Source organism: Mandrillus leucophaeus, unplaced genomic scaffold (assembly GCF_000951045.1).
Source record: "Mandrillus leucophaeus isolate KB7577 unplaced genomic scaffold, Mleu.le_1.0 Scaffold1121, whole genome shotgun sequence".
Taxonomy (NCBI): Eukaryota; Metazoa; Chordata; class Mammalia; order Primates; family Cercopithecidae; genus Mandrillus; species Mandrillus leucophaeus.
The window spans coordinates 215940-235654 of NW_012099444.1; the positions used below are offsets into that span (position 1 = coordinate 215940).

A 19715-nucleotide genomic window follows, 5' to 3' on the forward strand; every position below is an offset into this window, starting at 1 on the left:
CCTATAGAATTTTATATTAAACCTTGAATCAAAATGTAGATACTATATCAACTAGACCCAACTGAAACTGTAGTAGTAAAGTGTTCTACAAAACTAACAAGTAAACCAAGGAGACAAAAGAAACAAAAATGAGTCTTAAAGTCAGTTATTCTCATTTGATTGCTTTATTACTGCTCAAAAACCTTTCCTTACAACGCAGACCTCCCTCACAAATCTGAGTTTTCCTTTCTTCTTTATAAATGAGAAAACTAAGCCCATAAAGATAAAATGTTTACTTAATGCTGTACAGCTCACTGACTAGCTGAACTGAAATTATTCATGATTCGTATCTGTTGCACTCATGTTCCCATTTCGTTGAATAAAAAGAAAAAAAACAACCCTACATTCTCCCAATGTGCCAAATTTCAGTGAAAGCTGTTAGAGGTTATCTTTAAGGTATCTTTCTTATGTAAGATAGAACTATGTTGAATTTCAATTTAGTCTCACAACCAATTAGTTTTTAACTAGGATAGGCAAAATTTTTTTAAAAGCAGTTTTTAGCAACAAAATTTGAGAAATGAAAAGCACAGTTGTTACTACTGATTAACAAGTGCTTTGGCTTTTAAATTTAGCACTGTTCAAGGCAGTGCTATAGAGCGTGTGTATAGGTACACATATGTGTACCTACATATATCCACATATATGTACACATATATAAATATGTAAGTACATAAATACTTAACATAAAGCTTATTTTGTTTTTCAAGGAATATTAATCAAAGGCATAGAGCATGAAAGGCACTACACAGGCACTAAAAATGGAGGAGACGGGCAGCTAATACAATTAAATATATTCCAGCACATCATATTAATTAAATTCATTATAAATATATTATGGATAACACATATATAACAATACAAATGTATTTGTATATATACAAATATATTAAGTACTATGAATACAAATAATGGTGCAATAAAAAGGATATGGAGTCATTGATTTAGATGGAGTAGTGATGGCATTGTCAGGAAAGTCAGAGCAGAGAGCTGTAAAAAGTCTAGAATCAGCCAGACCATGGAGATGTGTGAGGGGCAGGGTAGGGCATTATAGAGAGAAGGAAACTCACTGGTAGAAGTCCTAAGCTGCAGGAAACAGGGCTCATTCGGGAAATGAAAATCTATGAAATTACAGAGCAAAAGATGGAGAGACCCTCAGAGATGAGGATGGAAAGGTGCACAAGGGCCAGTTCATAAATGGAGACCCTCAGAGATGAGGATGGAAAGGTGCACAAGGTCCAGTTCATAAATGTTTAAAGTCACTCTACCTGCACTTTAAGCCCTCAAAGGCCAGAACTTGGTTTGTCTTGTCCAAGACAGGCCACTTAATCTGTGTTGGTTAATTCAACAATAAGTGGACAGTATTATTTTGTTCTTTCCAGTCAGTAAGAATAGTTCCCTTAAAGATCTGAAGGCTGCTTGATGTACAGTGAGACCCAGGCATTTTACACTTGTCTATCCAACTGCAGCAATCCACTCATTTTCCTTTGTATGTGTTTTTCATTTCCTTGTGCTTGTCCATTGCTCAAAACCCTTCTACTGTAAACATCAGGGTGGCAATAAGAGAAAGGTTTGCTCTTAGGAAAAGTTCAAGAAAGAAAGGAGCCCCCAAACCGCCTGACACTTCTAAGTGTCACTGGTACTAACCATGTATACCAATGTGATAACCTGGAAGAAACAACGACTGCCTGTGCCTGGAACTGGGAAGTGGTCATGGCAAGACGTCCAGAAATAACAGTGAATGAATGAAACCACATGGGAACCAGAGAGTCAGTTTGGAGAAGCAGAGACTTTGTCAAATATTTAAAATAATAAAAGCTAACTTGCACTGAGTACTTTCTGTAGTGCCAGGCACTGCTCTAAGAACTTTACATTAACACATGTAATACTCTGTAGCTCTTTTAATAGTTACACAGTTTCAGAGATGAGGCAATGGAAAGAACATATATGAAGAAATTGGCTGACAGTCCACAGATGGGAACCAGTAGAGGCCGAATTGTCTTAGCAACGGTGCTAGATACCGCTATCTTTTCCAAGCTGGTATTGTAGAGGGCCTAGCATAGATGTGGGCTCCAGGCGGACTTCAGAGAATACTTACTGATAAATGACAGCTTGCAGGCTGTATTAACCGTCCCTTCTAATAGCCCCACTATATTGGCACATGGTCCTGAGCTCAGCCTCTGCTCAGGATTCATGGCCGCTCTCTGCCTGTAAAGCAGTGTAGCTAAGGGGAAGCCGAGCCCCGCGAGGCGTTTTCAGGCAGGACACCCCTTTTCATTCGAATGGTTCTGGGTGAGTCCGGGTGCCGCTGGGCCGCCTGAGGCCCCTTGCCGAGTTCCGGTTCCGCTTCAGGGGTCGGTTCCCGAGGCCCATCGACCCTTGCCTTGCCCTCTGACGCAAATACAGTTATGGGGCGGAGCATCGTCCCCACAAGCCGCGCACACCCCAGTCCCATAAGGAGGCGACTAAGAAAGCCTCCCCCCTACCACACCACCACCCGCGGCTGCAGCTGTTCCCGCACAGCCCTGAGAGAGCTGAGGTCCTTGCATGGCTTCCTCCCCTCCGCCCCTTGACTGCCAGGCCCACCTGTTGCACAATCCTCCCTGAAGTCGGCGGGAAAGCGGCCTGGACCAGCCTCAGAATCTACACCTGCAGCAGCCCCTCGTTTAGCTTTCTGGATACCAAGGGTACAAGGCTTCCCTCCCCTGGCCCCTGCGCGGGGACACGGGATCCGGCTTTGCTGCTGGAGGGCGGCCGAGCTGGGGGTACGACTGAACCTACCACTCCGTGTGCGACGCGGAGCTGCCATCCAGCCCGTCCCGTCTCCCCCTCCCCATCCCCGTCCCCTTTCTTGCTCTTTGGAGAGGCTCCGGAAACGTTTGTCCGGTGGTTAAGGGCAGAAGGGCAGAGATGAACTGAGACCTCGACACCAACTGGAACTGGCAAATTATCAGGCAGGCAGGGAGTGGCCTCCCCCGGGAACTTCCTTAACTCTGGTCTTGACCTGCATCCCTCAGAAGCCTGCGGCTTTTCAAGGTGAGGGAGCTTAGACTACAAATGAGGAGCGGTCGAGATTATTTTGTTTGTAGCCTTTACCCTCTTCCCTTTTCTTTCCATCAAAAGGCATTTTTAACCTGTTTTAAGAGTGAAAATGATGAGGTGTGTGGAATGTTTAATTTTTCGGGGCGTGCCTTTGATTTTTCAGGGTGTGCCTTCAACTGGCACACCCTCATGCAATAAATAAATACACATTGTTCTGACGTTTTTACTGATTTTTAAAAAATTTATTTACACGCCTGTAACCCTAGCACTTTGGGAGGCCAAGGCAGGCGGATCACTTGAGGCCAGGAGTTCAAGACCAGTCTGGACAACATGGCGAAACCCCGTCTCTACTAAAAATACAAAAATGAGCCGGGTGTGGTGGTGTGCCCCCATGATCCCAGCTACTCAGGAGGATGAAACAGGAGAAAAATCGCTTGAACCCGGAAGGCAGAGGTTGCAGTAAGCCAAGATCGTGCCATTACACTCCTGCCTGGGAGACAGAGCAAGACTCGTCTCAAAAAAAAAAAAAAAAAAAAAAAAAAAAAAAGAAAGTAACACGTGGTCTTCCAAACAATAACACCATATATGGAGAAAAATGAAACCTCACCCACTCCATTTTCTCCCGATTACCCTGCTAACCAAAGTTGACACAGACATTTGAAGACATACTAAGAGGTGGGAGGAGGGAAGAAAAAAGGGAATGGAAGGCAGGAAGGTGGAGAAAGAAATTGAGAAAATAAGATAGAAAAGGGAAGAAGGAAAATCAAGCTACCTGAATTTGAATTCTTCCTTTTTTACTTCCTGTGCCTGTGACTTGTGAAAAATTACTTGACAATCTTTGTGCCTGTTTTCTAATAGGTAAAATGAGAGTAGTAATGGTGTCTACCACATAGGATTTTTATGATGATTAAGGAAGTTAAAATATATAAAGAATTTAGAATGATGCCTGCCATAGAGTAAGCGCTCAGTTAATGTTATATACATACAGATATGTATATACACAGCTACACAGTATTTTGTTTGTGTGTTTTTTTTGTTTGTTTGTTTTTACACAAAGAGGATTATTTTACACAACTCTTCTCTGATGTGTTTTTCACCTAACTATGCATCTTGGAAATCTCTATCCCTCTAATACAGAACTGTATCATTGATCTAATAATCTAGGTGCTGTTTCTAAGTTTTATCAATTATAAATTATGCTGTAGTCATCATCTTTGCACATATCTTTCTGTATACAATACAAAAAACCATATCATTTTATTCTTTTACCAATAAGTCATGAGATTGATAATTTTTCCACATCTCTTCAATTCTCAAATACCAATTCTAAATGTTTCCTACTGTGAATGGCAAGTATTATATTATTTTTTGTTTGTTGATTCTGATTGTTAATGAGAATGAGGACTTTTTCATATGATTACTAATTAGTTTACAGTTTTATTCTGTGATTTGTCTGAAATATAATGCTCATTTGTTGTTGTTATTGGATTGGGATTTTTTTCTCTCTTGCTGATTTGTTAGTGTTCTTTATATATTGTGGGTATGTTAAATAATATACAATTCTTTTTTTTTTCTTTTGAGACAGAGTTTCACTCTGTTTCCCCGACTGGAATGCAGTGGCATGATCTCAGCTCACTGCACCCTCCACCCTCTGGGTTCAAGAAGTTCTCTTGCCTCAGCCTCCCAAGTAGCTGGGATTACAGGCATATGCCACCATGCCCTGCTAATTTTTGTATTTTTAGTAGAGATGGTGTTTCCCCATGTTGGCCAGGCTGGCCTCAAACTCCTCACCTCAGGTGATCTGCCCACCTTGGCCTCCCAAAGTGCTGGGATTGCAGGCATGAGCCACCATGCCTGGCCAAGATACAATTCATTTGCCCACTGGGTCTCTGGCTTGAACCTTATTTGAGGTTGCTTTCACCATATAGAAATTTTTATTTTTAGTGATTTTTACTTTTATTTTTTCATTTTGACTACTGGTCTTTGAATCTTATTTTAAACTGTCTGCTGTACCCAGGACATTTTTATATTTCTTCCTTGATGTCTGTTCATTTCCTTATTTCCAAGTAGTTGGGAATGTCTAGTTGTCTTTTTATTATTTGTAATTTTATTGTAGTGCAAGCACATGCTGTGTATGGCTCCAGTCATTTGAAATTTTTAAGACTTACATTATGACCTTCTGGTGCACAGTCAATTTTTATAAATATTTTATATGAGAAATAGGTGTATTCTGCAGTTGTGTATGAATGATGTATTTTTGTTCTAATGGGCTGGGTCAGTTTATTAATTTTGCTGTTACTTTAGCTAAATATTTGGCTTGATTGATCTATCAATTATTCAAAGAAGTATTAAAATTGAGTATCTATTTACATTTTGACTTCTTTTCATGTAGTTCATTAGGGCAACTAAAAGAAAATACTATAGCCTGGGTAGCTTATAAACAACAGAAAGTTATTTCTCATAGTCCTGGAGGCTGACAAATCCAACACCAAGGTGCCAGGAGATTCAGTGTCTGCAGAGGGCCTATATTCTGACACATACATAGCATCTTCTCACTGTGTCCTCACAAAGGGGAAGGGACGAGGGGTCTCTCTAAGGTGTTTTTTTCTTTCTTTCTTTTTTTTTTTTTTAAGGGTATTAATCCCATTTATGAGAGTTCCATTCTCTTGACCTAATCTCACAGAGGCCCCATCTCCTAATATATCATATTGGTGATTAGGTTTCAACGTATAAATTTTGAGGGGACACAAACATTCAGACAATAGCAACATCTGTCTTAGTTCCTGTTGCAAGAGCAAAATAGCATAGTCTGGGTGACTTAAACAACAGACATTTATTTCTCACAGTTCTAGAGTTTGAGAAGTCCAAGGACAGGGAGCCAGTAAAATCATCATCTGTTGAAGGCTCTCCGATTGACTTGTAGACAGTCCCTTTCTTGCTGTGTCCTCACACGACAGAGAGAGGAGGAGCTCTGGTTCTTCCTCTCCTTATAAGAACACTGATCCCATCATAGAATTTTAACCTTTCCTTAATTTGGCATCACCTATCCCTCCTTCTCTCTGGGGTACTGTGGAAATAAATTGGATCTCTTTATTATATCTGTCTAGACACCCTTTGTGACTTCCTGTGTCTTGCAAAATGATTTGCCACATCTTCCTTTTTTCATATTCTCAAATTAGTTGAAATCTTATGTCCTGCTATACAATCTCATCTTTCTGTCATACTTGGCTTATTACAGCCTTGGGTTTTGTTTGTTTTGACTATCGTCACTTTCATTGTATTATAATCCTGAAGAAAAGCACTATCTTTTTTTTTTCTTTTTTTCTTTTTTTTTTTTAAGACTGTGTCTTACTCTATCATCCAGGCTGTAGTGCAATGGTACGATCTTGGCTCACTGCAACCTCTGCCTCCCGGGTTCAAGCAATTCTCCTACCTTAGCCTCCCAGAGCTGGGATAACAGGCTCCTGCCACCATGCCTAACTAATTTTTGTATTTTTAGTAGAGATGGGGTTTCAGCATGTTGGTCAGGCTGGTTTCGAACTCCTGACATCAGGTAATCCACTCATCTTGACCTCCCAAAATGCTGAGATTACAGGTGTGAGCCACCGTGCCTGGCTGAAAAATACTATCTTAAATTAGAACACATCTCAGTATAACATAAACACACTGTTGGTTGACCAACCAAAACTCAGTGTCTGCTCTTATGTGGTAAAATAGTGGTTTTCAAATTTTAGTATCCCTCAGATTCACCTGGAAATCTTGTTAAAACTCTATATGTGTTCCCCACATTCAGAGTTTCTAATTCAATATATTTGAAATGGGGCTTGAGAATTTGCTTTTCGAATAAATTTCCATGTGATACTGATGATGGTTTTCCAGGGACTTCACTTTAAGAACCATTGCTAAGTGCTCTATTTTGTTCAGTTCTTGAAGAACAATGTGTTCATAAAAGGAATGTCCTAACCCAAAGAACAAATATTGGTTAGTTGTCAATCATAATGAATCCAAGCTCCTTTCTCTGTTATTGGCATGCATTTGGTTATATTACTTAGAATTGGCTAAAGAAGAGTCATATTGGGAATTTCTAGGAGTTTCCTGCTTACTTTTGTATATGTATGTGAATGTATTAATATGTATCTGTGATGTGCGTAAGTATATGTACATGTACAGCCTGTATGTACACTTATGTGAAGACTGACTTGTGGCTATAGAATCTATGAGGATATTTATTTTTGTTCTTTCCACAATTTCATACTCAAAACATGCTTTTTTTTTTTTTTTTTACCTGTTGTCCTCTTCTGCATGGAGGGTTTTATTTCTTTTCAATAGCTCCAAGACTTCCACAGCACTGGGGGGTAACTGGTATAACACAGCTTTATGGGAAACAGTAGCAGAGGACGATTTCACTTTACATCATGGTTCTAACATGTGAGTTAAAATTCTGGGTTGGAAATTCTTTTCTTTAAGAATGTTGAATATTGGCTCCCACTCTCTTCTCACTTGTAGAGTTTCTGCTTAGAGGTCTGTTTTTATCTGATGGGCTTCCTGTTGTAGGAGACCAGGCTGTTCTTTCTGGCTGCCCTTAGTAGTTTTTCCTTCATTTCAATCTGGGAGAATCTGATGATTATATGTCTTGGGGTTGATCTTCTCATGGAATATCTTAATGGTGTTCTCTGTATGTCTTGAATTTTCATGTTGGCTTGTTTTGCTAAGTTGGGGAAATTCTCCTGGATGATGATATTGTGAAGTGTGTTTTCCAGCTTGTTTTCATTCTTCCTGTCTTCTCCTGGTACTCCAATCAATTTTAGATTCAGTCTATTTGTAAAGTCCCATATCTCTTGGAGGCTTTGTTCATTTCTTTTCACTCATTTTTTTCTCTATTCTTGTCTGCATATCTTATTTCAGTAAGGTGGATTTCAAACTCTGATACCCTTTCTTCTGCTTGGTCGATTTGACTATTGATACTTGTGTATGCTTCATGAAGTTCTCATGCTGTGTTTTTCAGCTCCATCAGGTCGTTTTGGTTCCTCTCTAAACTGGTTATTCTAGTTAGCAGTTCCTCTAACCTTTTATCAAGGTTCTTAGCTTCTTTGCATTGGGTTAGAACATGCTCCTTTAGCTCAGTATAGTTTTTTATTACTCATCTTCTGAAGCCTACTCCTGTCAATTCATCCATCTGATCCTCCGTCCAGTTTTGTGCCCTTGATGGAGAGATGTTGCAATCATTTTGGGGAGAAGAGGCACTCTGGTCTTTTGGGTTTTCAGTATCTTTTCATTGATTCTTTCTCATCTTGAGTTTGCCTAGTTTCAGTCTTTGAGGCTGCTGACCCTTGGATGGGGTTTTTGTGGGGGCCAATTTGTCGGGGCCATTTTTGTGGGGACCATTTTTGTTGTTGTGTCAGGTCCCTCTTCTGTAGGGCTGCTGAAGTTTGCTGGGGGTTCACTTCAGGCCCTATTCATCTTCCATTCCTACTTCTTTACATGCTTCATAACTTGTTGAAAGCCATATATTTAGAATAATATAATATGATAACTCTGGAAACTGTATTTGCCTCTTCCCCAGGCTTTGTTGTTGGTGGGGTCTTTCCTATTGTGCATTTGTTTGGTTACTTTCCTCAACTAATTATATTAATCTATATTCTTCATTATGTGTGACCACTGACATCTCTTCAGTTAGCTTAGTGGTCATTCAATAAATGGATATCGTTTTCCTTAAATATGCTGCATAAGTGTATCTCCCAGCCTTTTCCAAAAGGTCCTTTGTGTGTTTGGGGGCACTATTTCAAAGATCCAATAGATGATTTGTAATACTGGCTTAGCTTTCTCTCATTGCTTGCACAGAAACTTAAGGTCAGCCAGAGGAGAGAGATTATTTCTTTTTCAGGTCTTTTCTGGGTATGTGTACAGTTCTGTACAGGTATATTTCCTTCTAAATTTTCAGGAATATGTCAGAACTTTTAAAAGCCCCTATTAATATCTCATTCTCCAGATTGTCTTTTTAAGAGATTTTGGTCAGCTTCTTCTATGCCCCAACTATTATTAAGGCCTCATTCAATTGTCATGTTAAACAATTATCACTAATTATTTCCCAAAACTATTATATAGCATGGGTAGGGGAGGGCAGGGCCAAGATGGCTGACAAGAAGCAGCTGCAACCAAAGGATCTCACCGAGAAGAACCAAGACAGTGTGTGAATCCTGCACTGGGAACCAAGATACCCCCAGGTTCTATCAGGACTGACTAGGCAGTTGGTGTGACTCACAGGAGCAAGGAAATGCAGGGTGGTGCATTGCCTCACCTGAGAGCCACATGGGGCAAGGGGAGCTCCCATGCCCCAGCCAAGGCAGGCGGTGAGTGATCATGCTACCCAGCCTGGAGATCTGTGCTTTTTCCATGGATCTGTGCAACCCATGGATCATAAGATCCCACTCATGAGCCCGTGCTACCAGGGCTTTGGGTCTCAATCACAGAGTTGCATAGATTCTCAATAGCTATTTAGTTGGCATCTGCCTAGGACTGCTGAGTTCCCAGGGGGAGGGGAAGCCTTAATCCCTGCAGCTGCCTGCTGCCTAAGACAACTGAGCTCCCCAGGAAAAGGACAGCAGCCCACACTGCAGCTGCCAGCCGCCTAAGATACTGAACTACTGGGAGGAAAGGGTGGCAGCCATCACTACAGTTCCAGCCCACCGTATTTCCCCTGCTGGTGCCTGGGTGACTCAAAAGGCATTCCCCACAGTGCAGCACACCAGCTGTGGCAGATCATGGCCAGATTGCCTCTTTAGGCCACTTCCTTACTGGGTGGGGCCTCCCTGCAGAAACTTCAGCAACTCCAGCAAGGGACTTAGGGCCAAAATTCTGGTCTCCCTGGGCCTGAGCCCCTAGGGGGAAGGGTAGCCATGGTCTCCATGGACTAGCTGACTTAGTCTGTCCCCCTGCTAGCTCTGAGGAAACCAGGCAGCCCAGATGATTGGGATTCCCCCGAGAAGAGCACATCTGTTTGACAAAGGGACAGCCAGAGTGCTCTGTTAAGTGGGTCTCAGATCCCGTGCCTCCCAACTGGGTGAGAACCACCACCAACAGAGGTCACCAGGCACCTTATACAAGAGTGTTCCTGGAGTTCCGTTCCAAGATGGCCAAATAGGAACAGCTCCAGTCTGCAGCTCTCAGAGTGATTGACACAGAAGGCGGAGGATTTCTGCATTTCCAACTAAAGTACCTGGTTCATCTCACTGGGACTGGTTGGACTGTGGGTGTGGCCCACGGAGGGTGAGCCAAAGCAGGTCAGGGCATCACCTTACCTGGGAAGTGCAAAGGGTCAGGGGATTTCCCTTTCCTGCCAAGGGAAGCCATGACAGACTGTACCTGGGAAAAGGGACACTTCCTCCCAAATACTACACTTTTCCATTGTCTTAGCAACCGGCTGACTAGGAGATTCTCTCCTGTGCCTGGATTGGCAGGTTGCACACTCATGGTGCCTTGCTCACTGCTAGCACAACAGTCTGAAATCGACCTGTGAAGTCACAGCCTGGCTAGGGGAAGGGTGTCCACCACTGCTGAGGCTTGACTAGGTAAACAACGTGGCTGGGAAGCTTGAACTGGACGGAGCCCACCGCAGCTCAGCAAGGCCTACTGCCTCTATAGACTCCACCTCTGTGGGCAAGGCATAGTTGAACAAAAGATAGCAAAACTTTTGCAGACTTAAATGCCCTGTCTGACAGCTCTGAAGAGAGCAGTGGATCTCCCAGCATGGCATTTGAGCTCTGAGAATAGACAGACTGCCTTTCAAGTGGGCCCCTGAACCCTGTGGAGCCTAACTGGGAGACACCTCCCATAGGGGCTGACACACACCTCATACAGGGCCCCTCTGGGATGAAGCTTCCAGAGGAAGGATCAGGCAGCAATATTTGCTGTTCTGCAATATTTGCTGTTCTGCAGTCTCCACTGGTGATATCCAGCCAAACAGGGTCTGGAGTGGACCTCGAGCAAACCCCAGCAGACCTGCAGCTGAGGGACCTGACTGTTAGAAGGAAAACTAACAAACAGAAAGGAATAGCATCAACAACAACAAAAAGGACATCTACACTGAAACCACATCTATAGGTCACCAACATCAAAGACCAACACAAAGATGGGGAGAAACCAGAGCAGGAAAGCTGAAAATTCTAAAAACCAGAGCACCTCTTCTACTCCAAAGGATTGCAGCTCCTCATCAGCAATGGAACAAAGCTGGATGGAGAATGATTTCTACGAGTTGACAGAGGTAGGCTTCAGAAGGTCTATAATAACAAACTTCTCCGACTTAAAGGAGCATGTTCTAACCCATCACAAGGAAGCTAATAAAAACCTTGAAAAAAGGTTAGATGAGGTTTGATGCCCTGAAGGATCTGACTGTGTTATAAGTTGGGTTTAGCAATTGGCTTCATTTCTGAATGCTTACATGGTGCCAAGGCTCTGATCAGCACTTCTCAGCTGTATGTTCTGACATTACTGACCTGGAAACAGGCCTTTAGTTTTACGTGCTGGCCCCTTGAGATCAAGTACTCACTGCATTGGAGAGGCTGAGGTGTTCCCAGTCCACTGGCAACAATACTCTGCAGAAAACTAATGAAGCTATTCAGGACTTAAACTCAACACTTGACCAAACAGATGTAACAGACATCTACAGAACACTCCACCCAATAACAGCAGAATATACATTCTTCTCATATCCACACAGCACATACTCTAAGATCGACCACATACTTGTGCATAAAGCAATTCACAACAAATTAAAAAAAAATCATACTCACCACAGTCTTGGACTACAGTGCAATAAAAATATAAATCAATACTAAGGAGATACATACAAACCCTACAATTACATGGAAATTAAACAACTTACTCCTGAATGACTTTTGGGTAAAGTATCCAAAAAAAAAAAAAAATGAAACTAATGAAAACAAAGTTAAAACACACCAGAATCTCTGGGACACAGTTAAAGAAGTGTTAAGGGGAAAGTTTATAGTGCCAAACATGTACATCAAGAAGTTAGAAAGTACTCAAATTAACAACCTAACACACCTGAAGGAATTAAAAAAAAAAAAGAGGAAACCAATCCCAAAGCTAGCAGAAGAAAAGAAATAACCAAAAACAGAGCTAACTGAATGAATATGAGATGTGAAAAACCATACAAAAGATTAACTTAGACCAAAACTTGGTTTTTTAAAAGAAAAATCAAGCTTGCTTTGATAGACCACCAGCTAGATGAATAAAGATAAAAAGAGAAAATCCAAATAAACTTAATCATAAATGACAAAGGGGACGTTACTATGGACCCTACAGAAATGCAAAAAACTCCAAGACTGTTACAAACACTTCTACGTACACATACTAGAAAATCTAGAAGAAATAAATAAATTCCTGGAAATATATGACCTACCAACATTAAACCAGGAAGAAATTGAAATCCTGAATAGACCGAAAACAAGATCCAAAACTGAGTCAGTAATAAAAAACCTACCAAGAAGAAAAAGCCTTGGACTAGCCTATTTCTACAAGATACATGAATAAGAAATAATAACAGTCCTATTGGAACTATTGCAAAAAATTGAGGAAGAGGGCGTATCTTCTAACTCATTTTAGAAGGCCAGCATTATTCTCATACCAAAACCTGGCAGAAACACTACAAATGAAAATCTTCAGGCCAATATCCCTGTTGTAAAGCCCCTCAACAAAATAAGCAAACCAAATCCAGCAGCACATCAAAAAACTAATCCACCATGATTGAATAGACTTTAATTCTGGAATGCAAGATTGGTTCAACATATGCAATTCACTAAATGTGATTCATCACATAAACAGAACTAAGAACAAAAACCACATGATCATTTCAATAGACATAGAAAAGGCTTTTGATAAAAATTCAATATTCCTTTGTGTTAAAAACCCTCAACAGCTAGGCAGTGAAAGAATATACCTCAAAATAATAAGAGCCATCTATGACAAACCCACAGTCAACATCCCACTATTAATAAAAGAGCAAATGCTGTAATAATTCCCCTTGAGAACCAGAACAAGACAAGGATGACCATTCTCACCACTCCTGTTCAAAATAGTATTGGTGTAATTCCAACAGTTTGGGAAGCTGAGGGATTGCTTGAGCCTAAGAGTTTGAGGCCAGCCTGGGCCACATGGCAAAACCCCATCTCTACAGAAAATGCAAAAATTAGCTATTATTGTGGCATACACCTATAGTCTCAGCTACTTGGGAGGCTGAGGTGGGAGAATCATCTGAACCTGGGAAGTTGAGGCTACATTGAGCCATGATTGCACCACTGCACTCCAGTGTAGACAACAGAGAACAATCTGACCTCAAAACAATAAAAATTTTACTGGAAATCCTAGCCAAATCAATTAGTCAAGAGAAAGAAATAAAAGACATTCAAGTAAGAAGAGAGGAAGCCAAACTATCTCTCTTTGCAGATGATATAATTCTATGCCTATAAAACCCCATAGTATCGGCCCAAAGACTACTAAAACTTAAAAAAAAAAAAAAAAGAGTTCAGTAAAGTTTCCAGATACAAAATGGATATACAAAAATCAGTAGTATATCTATACATCAATAATGACCAAGCTGAGAGTCAAATCAAGAGCACAATGTCATTTACAAATATCCTAATAAAGAATAAAATACCTAAGAATATAGCTGACCACAGAAGTGAAAAAATCTCTACAATGAGAATAAAAAAACTCTGCTGAAAGAAATCAGAGATGACACAAACAAATGGTAAAATACTCCATGCTCATAGCTAGGAATAATTAATATTTTAAGATGGCCATACTGCCCAAAGCACTTATAGATTCAATGCTATTCCTATCAAATTACCAATGTCATTTTTCACAGAATTAGAAAAACCTATTCTAAATTTTATATGGAACCCAAAAAGACCCTGAATAGTCAAAGCAATCTAAGGGAAGAGAACAAACCTGGAGACATCATGCTATCTTACTTCAAACCATATGATAAGGCTGTAATAACCAAAACAGTATGGTACTGGTACAAAAACAGGCACACAGACCAATGGGCCGGGTTAACGAACTCAGAAATAAAGCTGCACACTTATAACCATCTGATCTTCAACAAAGTCAACAATAAAATGCAATGAGGAAGGACTTTCTATTCAATATTGGGTGCTGGGACCACTGGCTAGCCATATGCAGAAGATTGAAACTGGATCCCTTCCTTTCACCATATAAAAAAGTAAACTCAAAATGGATTAAAGACTTCAATGCAAAACCAAAACTACATGCCCTGGAGGAAAACCTAGGAAATACCATTCTGGATATAGGCCTTGGCAAAAATTTTATGGCAAATACTTCAAAAGCAATTGCAACAAAAACAAAAATAGACAAGTAGGACATAATTAAACAGCTCCTGCCCAGCACAGCAAAAGAAACTGTCAGCAAAGTAAACAGACAACCTATAGCATAGGAGAAAAATATTCACAAACTACCTTGCATCTGACAAAGGTCTAATATTCAGAATCTATAAGAAACTGAAATCAACAAGGAATTAACGAATGACCCCATTAAAAATGGGCATTTTTATGTAAATGTAAGTGGGAGCTAAACACTGAGTGTACATGGACACAAAGGCAGGAACAACAAACACCAGAGCCTACTTGAAGGGGGAGGCTTGCGGGAGGGTGAGAGTTGAAAAACTACCTATCAGGCAATATACTCACTACCTGAGTGACAAAATCATACCAAACTCCAACAACATAAAATTTACCCATGTAATAAACATTCACATGTATCCCCTGAACCTAAAATGAAAGTTGAAAAAAAAAAAAGTGAGCTTGTGTTTTCAGCTGAGTAATTTTATTAGGAAATATTCTGTTTATACAATTTTGGTAGTCCAGCAAATTTCTTTGATTTCTTCTTTCTGTTTTTGTCTTTCAGTCCAAGGTGGCATTTTTTTTTTTTTTTTTTTTTTTTTTTGGCAGTTGTAAAAACTTTAAGAACATTGTGTCTCTAAAGTATATGTCACTGGATTCATTCAATTAGACACGTTGACATATATGATAATGTGTAAGATAATATGTTTATGGTTTTGGGAAATATGACATACACATCTTTAGGTGGAATTTTTCTGTTGATTACATTACGGCTATTGTGACTACAAAGCTGTTGGTTTGCAAGTCTTCTGTGAATCTGGGGGTTGAGGGATGGAATTAGAACGTTGAAATTCCACAGCTCACTGTTCTTATGATAGTTTCACAGTTTTCAAAATGACCTTTAGATTGTTTGAGATCACTGCTTAATGTTCAGAGTTCTAAAATTTTGGTTTTGCCCATTTTTTCCTGGATTCTTACTGCTTTCTTTGAGGCACAGATTTTTGGAGCCCTTACTCTGAATTTTTTTGTGCATGTGAAATTGTATATAGACAGAGACTATTATTTGAAATGAAAACAAGTAAGAACTACGTCAAATCTATGTACATTGGTAAGTACATAAATATTTCATATACATGAATGACAATGTACTTAATTTAAAAACCCCAAATATGTATTTATTAATTTTTATGTTTTATTAAATATATTACTGTTTTCCGTGTCGTCTACATGTGTGCATATATAGTGCATATATATATACATGTTTTAATACTTGCTAATAAGTATAACTATATTGATTTTTAAACATACATGTCACCAGACAAAATATATAATTATGCCAGACAAACAGGTGGTCTTCTAGTTGTTTTGCCAAATCATCTCAATGTTACATTGTTGTATTATTCATAAATCTATTTAATTTGATAAAGTAATATATTGCTGTCAGTGAACCTAAAATACAAACACTGTTTATAAACACTCATGGTTTAAATACTTTCTAAATCACAGATCTTCAAAGAATAGTAATAATCACACAATTATATTAGTTGGAGAGTTCTCCTGAAGTCTCAGAAGGAAAATGCATTTTGCATTATGCTTCACCCAAATATATAGGTGTCTTAATTTTGGGAAGAAAATTCAGACTTTCCATCGTGAGGTCTCATACTTATGAAACACTCTCTCTCCAGAAGCGTTTTCTAGTGGGTTCACTGTAGAAACCTGCAGATCATTTGTAGGTTACCCTTCATCCCGGTTTTACAGAACAAAATATGAGCCTCAGAGATGCTGTGTTATCCATTAGATTTATACATGGAAGAGCTATAAAGTGAATCCAGGTATCCTAAAGAAGAGGAATTAGCAGGAATAGCTGACATAGACAATGGATTAGGAAAGAGGGGTATCAATTAGAGTAGGAGAAAAGAGGGTCATTCAGGGTCAGATATATCTCATGTACATGGTGATTTTCAAGTTAGATGTGAGATGAAGTTGGAGGCTTTGTTACACTCCAACTATGGCATTCGTTTTTGTTCTCTCTAGAGAGGAACATGAACGTCTTCTTCCTAGTTTTGGATACTTTGTACTGAGTGGTAGCTTAGAGATTCGTCCCAAACCTGGAGTCCTAGGCAATGTCTCTAAAAATACATAAAAATATTCTTTTGTATTATATGTGCAGCAATGAAGCATCAGCAAAGTAATAAATTCTGAATACTACAGTTTCCCAGTCCAAAGGACTGAATACATGTCTCTGAAATTAATATGTTAAAGTCCTAACTCCCAGTGGTTTTAGGAAGTAGGGATTTTGGCAGATGATTAGGTCACAAGGGAGGAGTTCTCAGAATTGGGAGAAATGCCCTTATAGAAATAGACCCCAGAAAGATCCCTCCCCGTTTCTGCCCTGTGAAGTTACAGTAAGATGTTGGTCACCTGTGAGGAAGTGAACCCTCATCAAACACCAAATCTGTTTAATTTTGGGCTTCCCAGCCTCCAGAAGTACAGAAACCAAGAGAAACAGAAACAGAAACCCCCAGTTTATGTTACTATAAGTCACCTAGTCTATGGTATTTGTTACAGCAGCTCAGACTGTTTAACATACCGAGTATGAGTTTAAGGCCCCTATTAGGTAGTTCATGAATGGGAACATATACATAAACAACAGGGAGTACATAGTAGTTATAGAGACCAACATTTGAAGCACGTTAGTCTCTGGAAACTACGTGTCATTGTCTACCTGGGAGGCGAATTTGAAAAGGCTTCATCCTCCATTCAGCCCACAATCCATAGTCTCTCAAAATTATTGCTAGGAAGAATCTAACATGGGCAGATACAAGCAACCACAACAATATACATTCCATTTAGAACTTTGAAGCTAACTAGTTCTATGGATAATTGTATGCATACCAGGATATAAAGCTTATAATTCTCCCATGGTTTTGGAATGGCAGCAAAGGCTCAAAGCAGTGGCCATGCTTCCTGCAAGCAGTGTGCCACCTCAAAGCAGTATTCAAACCTCAAAGCAGTATGTCACACCTCCTATATTCCAATAATTGATCAATTGGAGCCAGTTCCACATGAAGTTTCTGATACCTAAGGCTTTACCACTACATGTTAAACAAAATAAATGGAACAATAAAATAATTATATGATGGTGTATAAAATGGTTTCAGAGCATTGTACATTGTCCTCTGTTGTACTAGTTTCATTACTTTGCACTTTGTGCAAGAAGACACTTACTGAGAGATCTTCTCAGTCATATAGAAAGAGAGAAAGCCTCAGTGGAAAGTAAATTAGAACATTATGTTTTGTAGTAGGGTTTGAGTAAGAGGAAAGTACCTCTTTGGTATCTCAAAATAGGAGGGAAAAGTATTCACAATGTATGAAAGATGAAACAACTTAGATATTCGATTACAGGATCTAGAAGCAGAGTGGTAAGGATACTATGGTAAGTCACTCTCTTGTGTGAGCCCATTTGCCAAGCTTAGCTATGGACAACACAACAGCCTCGGGTGTTTGTAATCCCCTCTGAACAAAGTGAAGGGATCTGGACTCCTGTGAAGGTCCATGGGCATGAAGTTACTTCTTCCACTGACCATGATGTCAGTGAAACCCAGGGTGGTGGTGGGGGAGTTGCATTTCCTGTGAATAAGGGCACAGGTTTCACACCTCACAGCAGCAGCTGGTCAAGACAGATAAGAACCTACTGGCATTAATCAATGGAAACAATAAAGGATAAAGGCTGCCACTTCATGAAAGATGAGCTTAGCCTGTCCAAAATAAATTGTGTAACTTCCCCATGGAGAAGACAAGAGAGGTCAAATAGATCACAGGCAAATAGCAGTCTCATAAGCCCTCAGCCAGATTAGCATGTTGGAAACCTCCCCTTTATCTGGATCAGTAAAGAGCAAATTAGCCTCCCAGAACTGGGCCCTCTTATACCCACAAACTTAGGATATAGGTTTCAGAACACTGACATAAAAGTGATGAAATGAAATATGGAAACAACAGTGTCTCACTCCCACAACTAGTATATTCAGATTTTTTAAAGAGAAAGTGCCTCAAAAGCTTCTTCACCCAAAACTGCCCTTTTACTTTTCTCTTTCTTCAGTCACCGAAAAGAATATTCTATGTTCTCTGTTTTTACCAGAATCATGAGGTAACATAGACACCTCAAAGTCCAGAATATTTAACGAGTAATAGTAATATAATAAGTTTTAACATTAACTTAGTAACATTAAAACTTCAGTTTTTGTATTTATAAATTATACTGCAGGGTTTCTTCTGGTAATAAAATTCCCTGGTAGTGCATATAATCTCAAACACTCTTTTTTTTTGAATTCTAAAGGAAGTGATCATATTTTGATATATAGATATTAAACTGAATTAAAATTGTAAGCTTACAATTTTAGACAAAACAAAAAAACTAAAATTTGGAAGTCTAAAATTGGAAAACAAAGCTGAAGCATGTGTCTGTTGTTAAGTAAGTAGATATACACACAAATAAATACTTTTCATTACATATCAAGACCTGAAATTACGTCACAAACATGCACCAGTAGTTGAAGAGAGCTCTTACCTCCTCAGAAGGAGAAGGCTAGATTAGATATATCCAATAGCAAGAATGAATAAACATTCTTTTAAAAAATTATTCATCAGTTAGAGTACTACCTACATTATATGAAATTAATAAAAAATGGTTTGCAGCATAATGTCATCTAAGTAGAACTGAAAATTAATGGTGCATTAATAATAAAAATAAGAATAATAATGATAAAACATGCTTACTTTATCCTAATAGAAACTTTAAAATGAAGAAGTTATTATCCTAATTTTAGAGGTAAGAAAACCAAAGCTTAGATAACCTTCATTAATATTTTTGTTCAAATTGAGCTACAAAGTTCAGGTGCCTGAAATCAAATCCTTGTCATATTTGGATTTCAGAAGCAACAATGATTTACTTTTACTTATTTCTTATGGTCGATAATATAATCAAATTTAATTATCCAGCACTTACTTTTGCTACAGATGGATGAAATCAATTTATTATTAGAAGAGTAGCTTGATTAATAATTTTCAAAATGCCGTTCAGAGGCAAGGAGGTGAACTGGGTACTTATTTCTTCAACTGGAAAAGCTGGATCAGTTACAGATTTCACATGAGTTTTATGACCTGTACAATGAAACAGAATGGTGCCCTAAACCAAGAAACTAACAAAAATGGACCACCTTTTAGATTAATTGGGTTTCACAGTTCTGTTTGTTTAAAGCTGAT

The 19715-nt window shown here is 39.3% G+C and overlaps 1 protein-coding gene across 2 annotated transcripts in view; it reads right to left on the minus strand.

Annotated features, from left to right (window-relative positions):
• Positions 1-17275, minus strand: part of PLSCR2 (phospholipid scramblase 2) — a 47707-nt gene extending 30432 nt beyond the window's left edge. Inside the window, exon 1 of one of the 2 annotated variants that reach the window (XM_011995147.1) lies at positions 17179-17275. Coding sequence is in view for 1 of the 2 variants with exons in the window: in XM_011995144.1 (XP_011850534.1) it covers positions 17179-17206 (28 nt within the window). In the remaining variant the exon portion in view is untranslated. The remainder of the gene's footprint in view (positions 1-17178) is intronic. The other variant, XM_011995144.1, reaches the window with a different exon arrangement.
• Positions 17276-19715: the final 2440 nt, after the last annotated feature.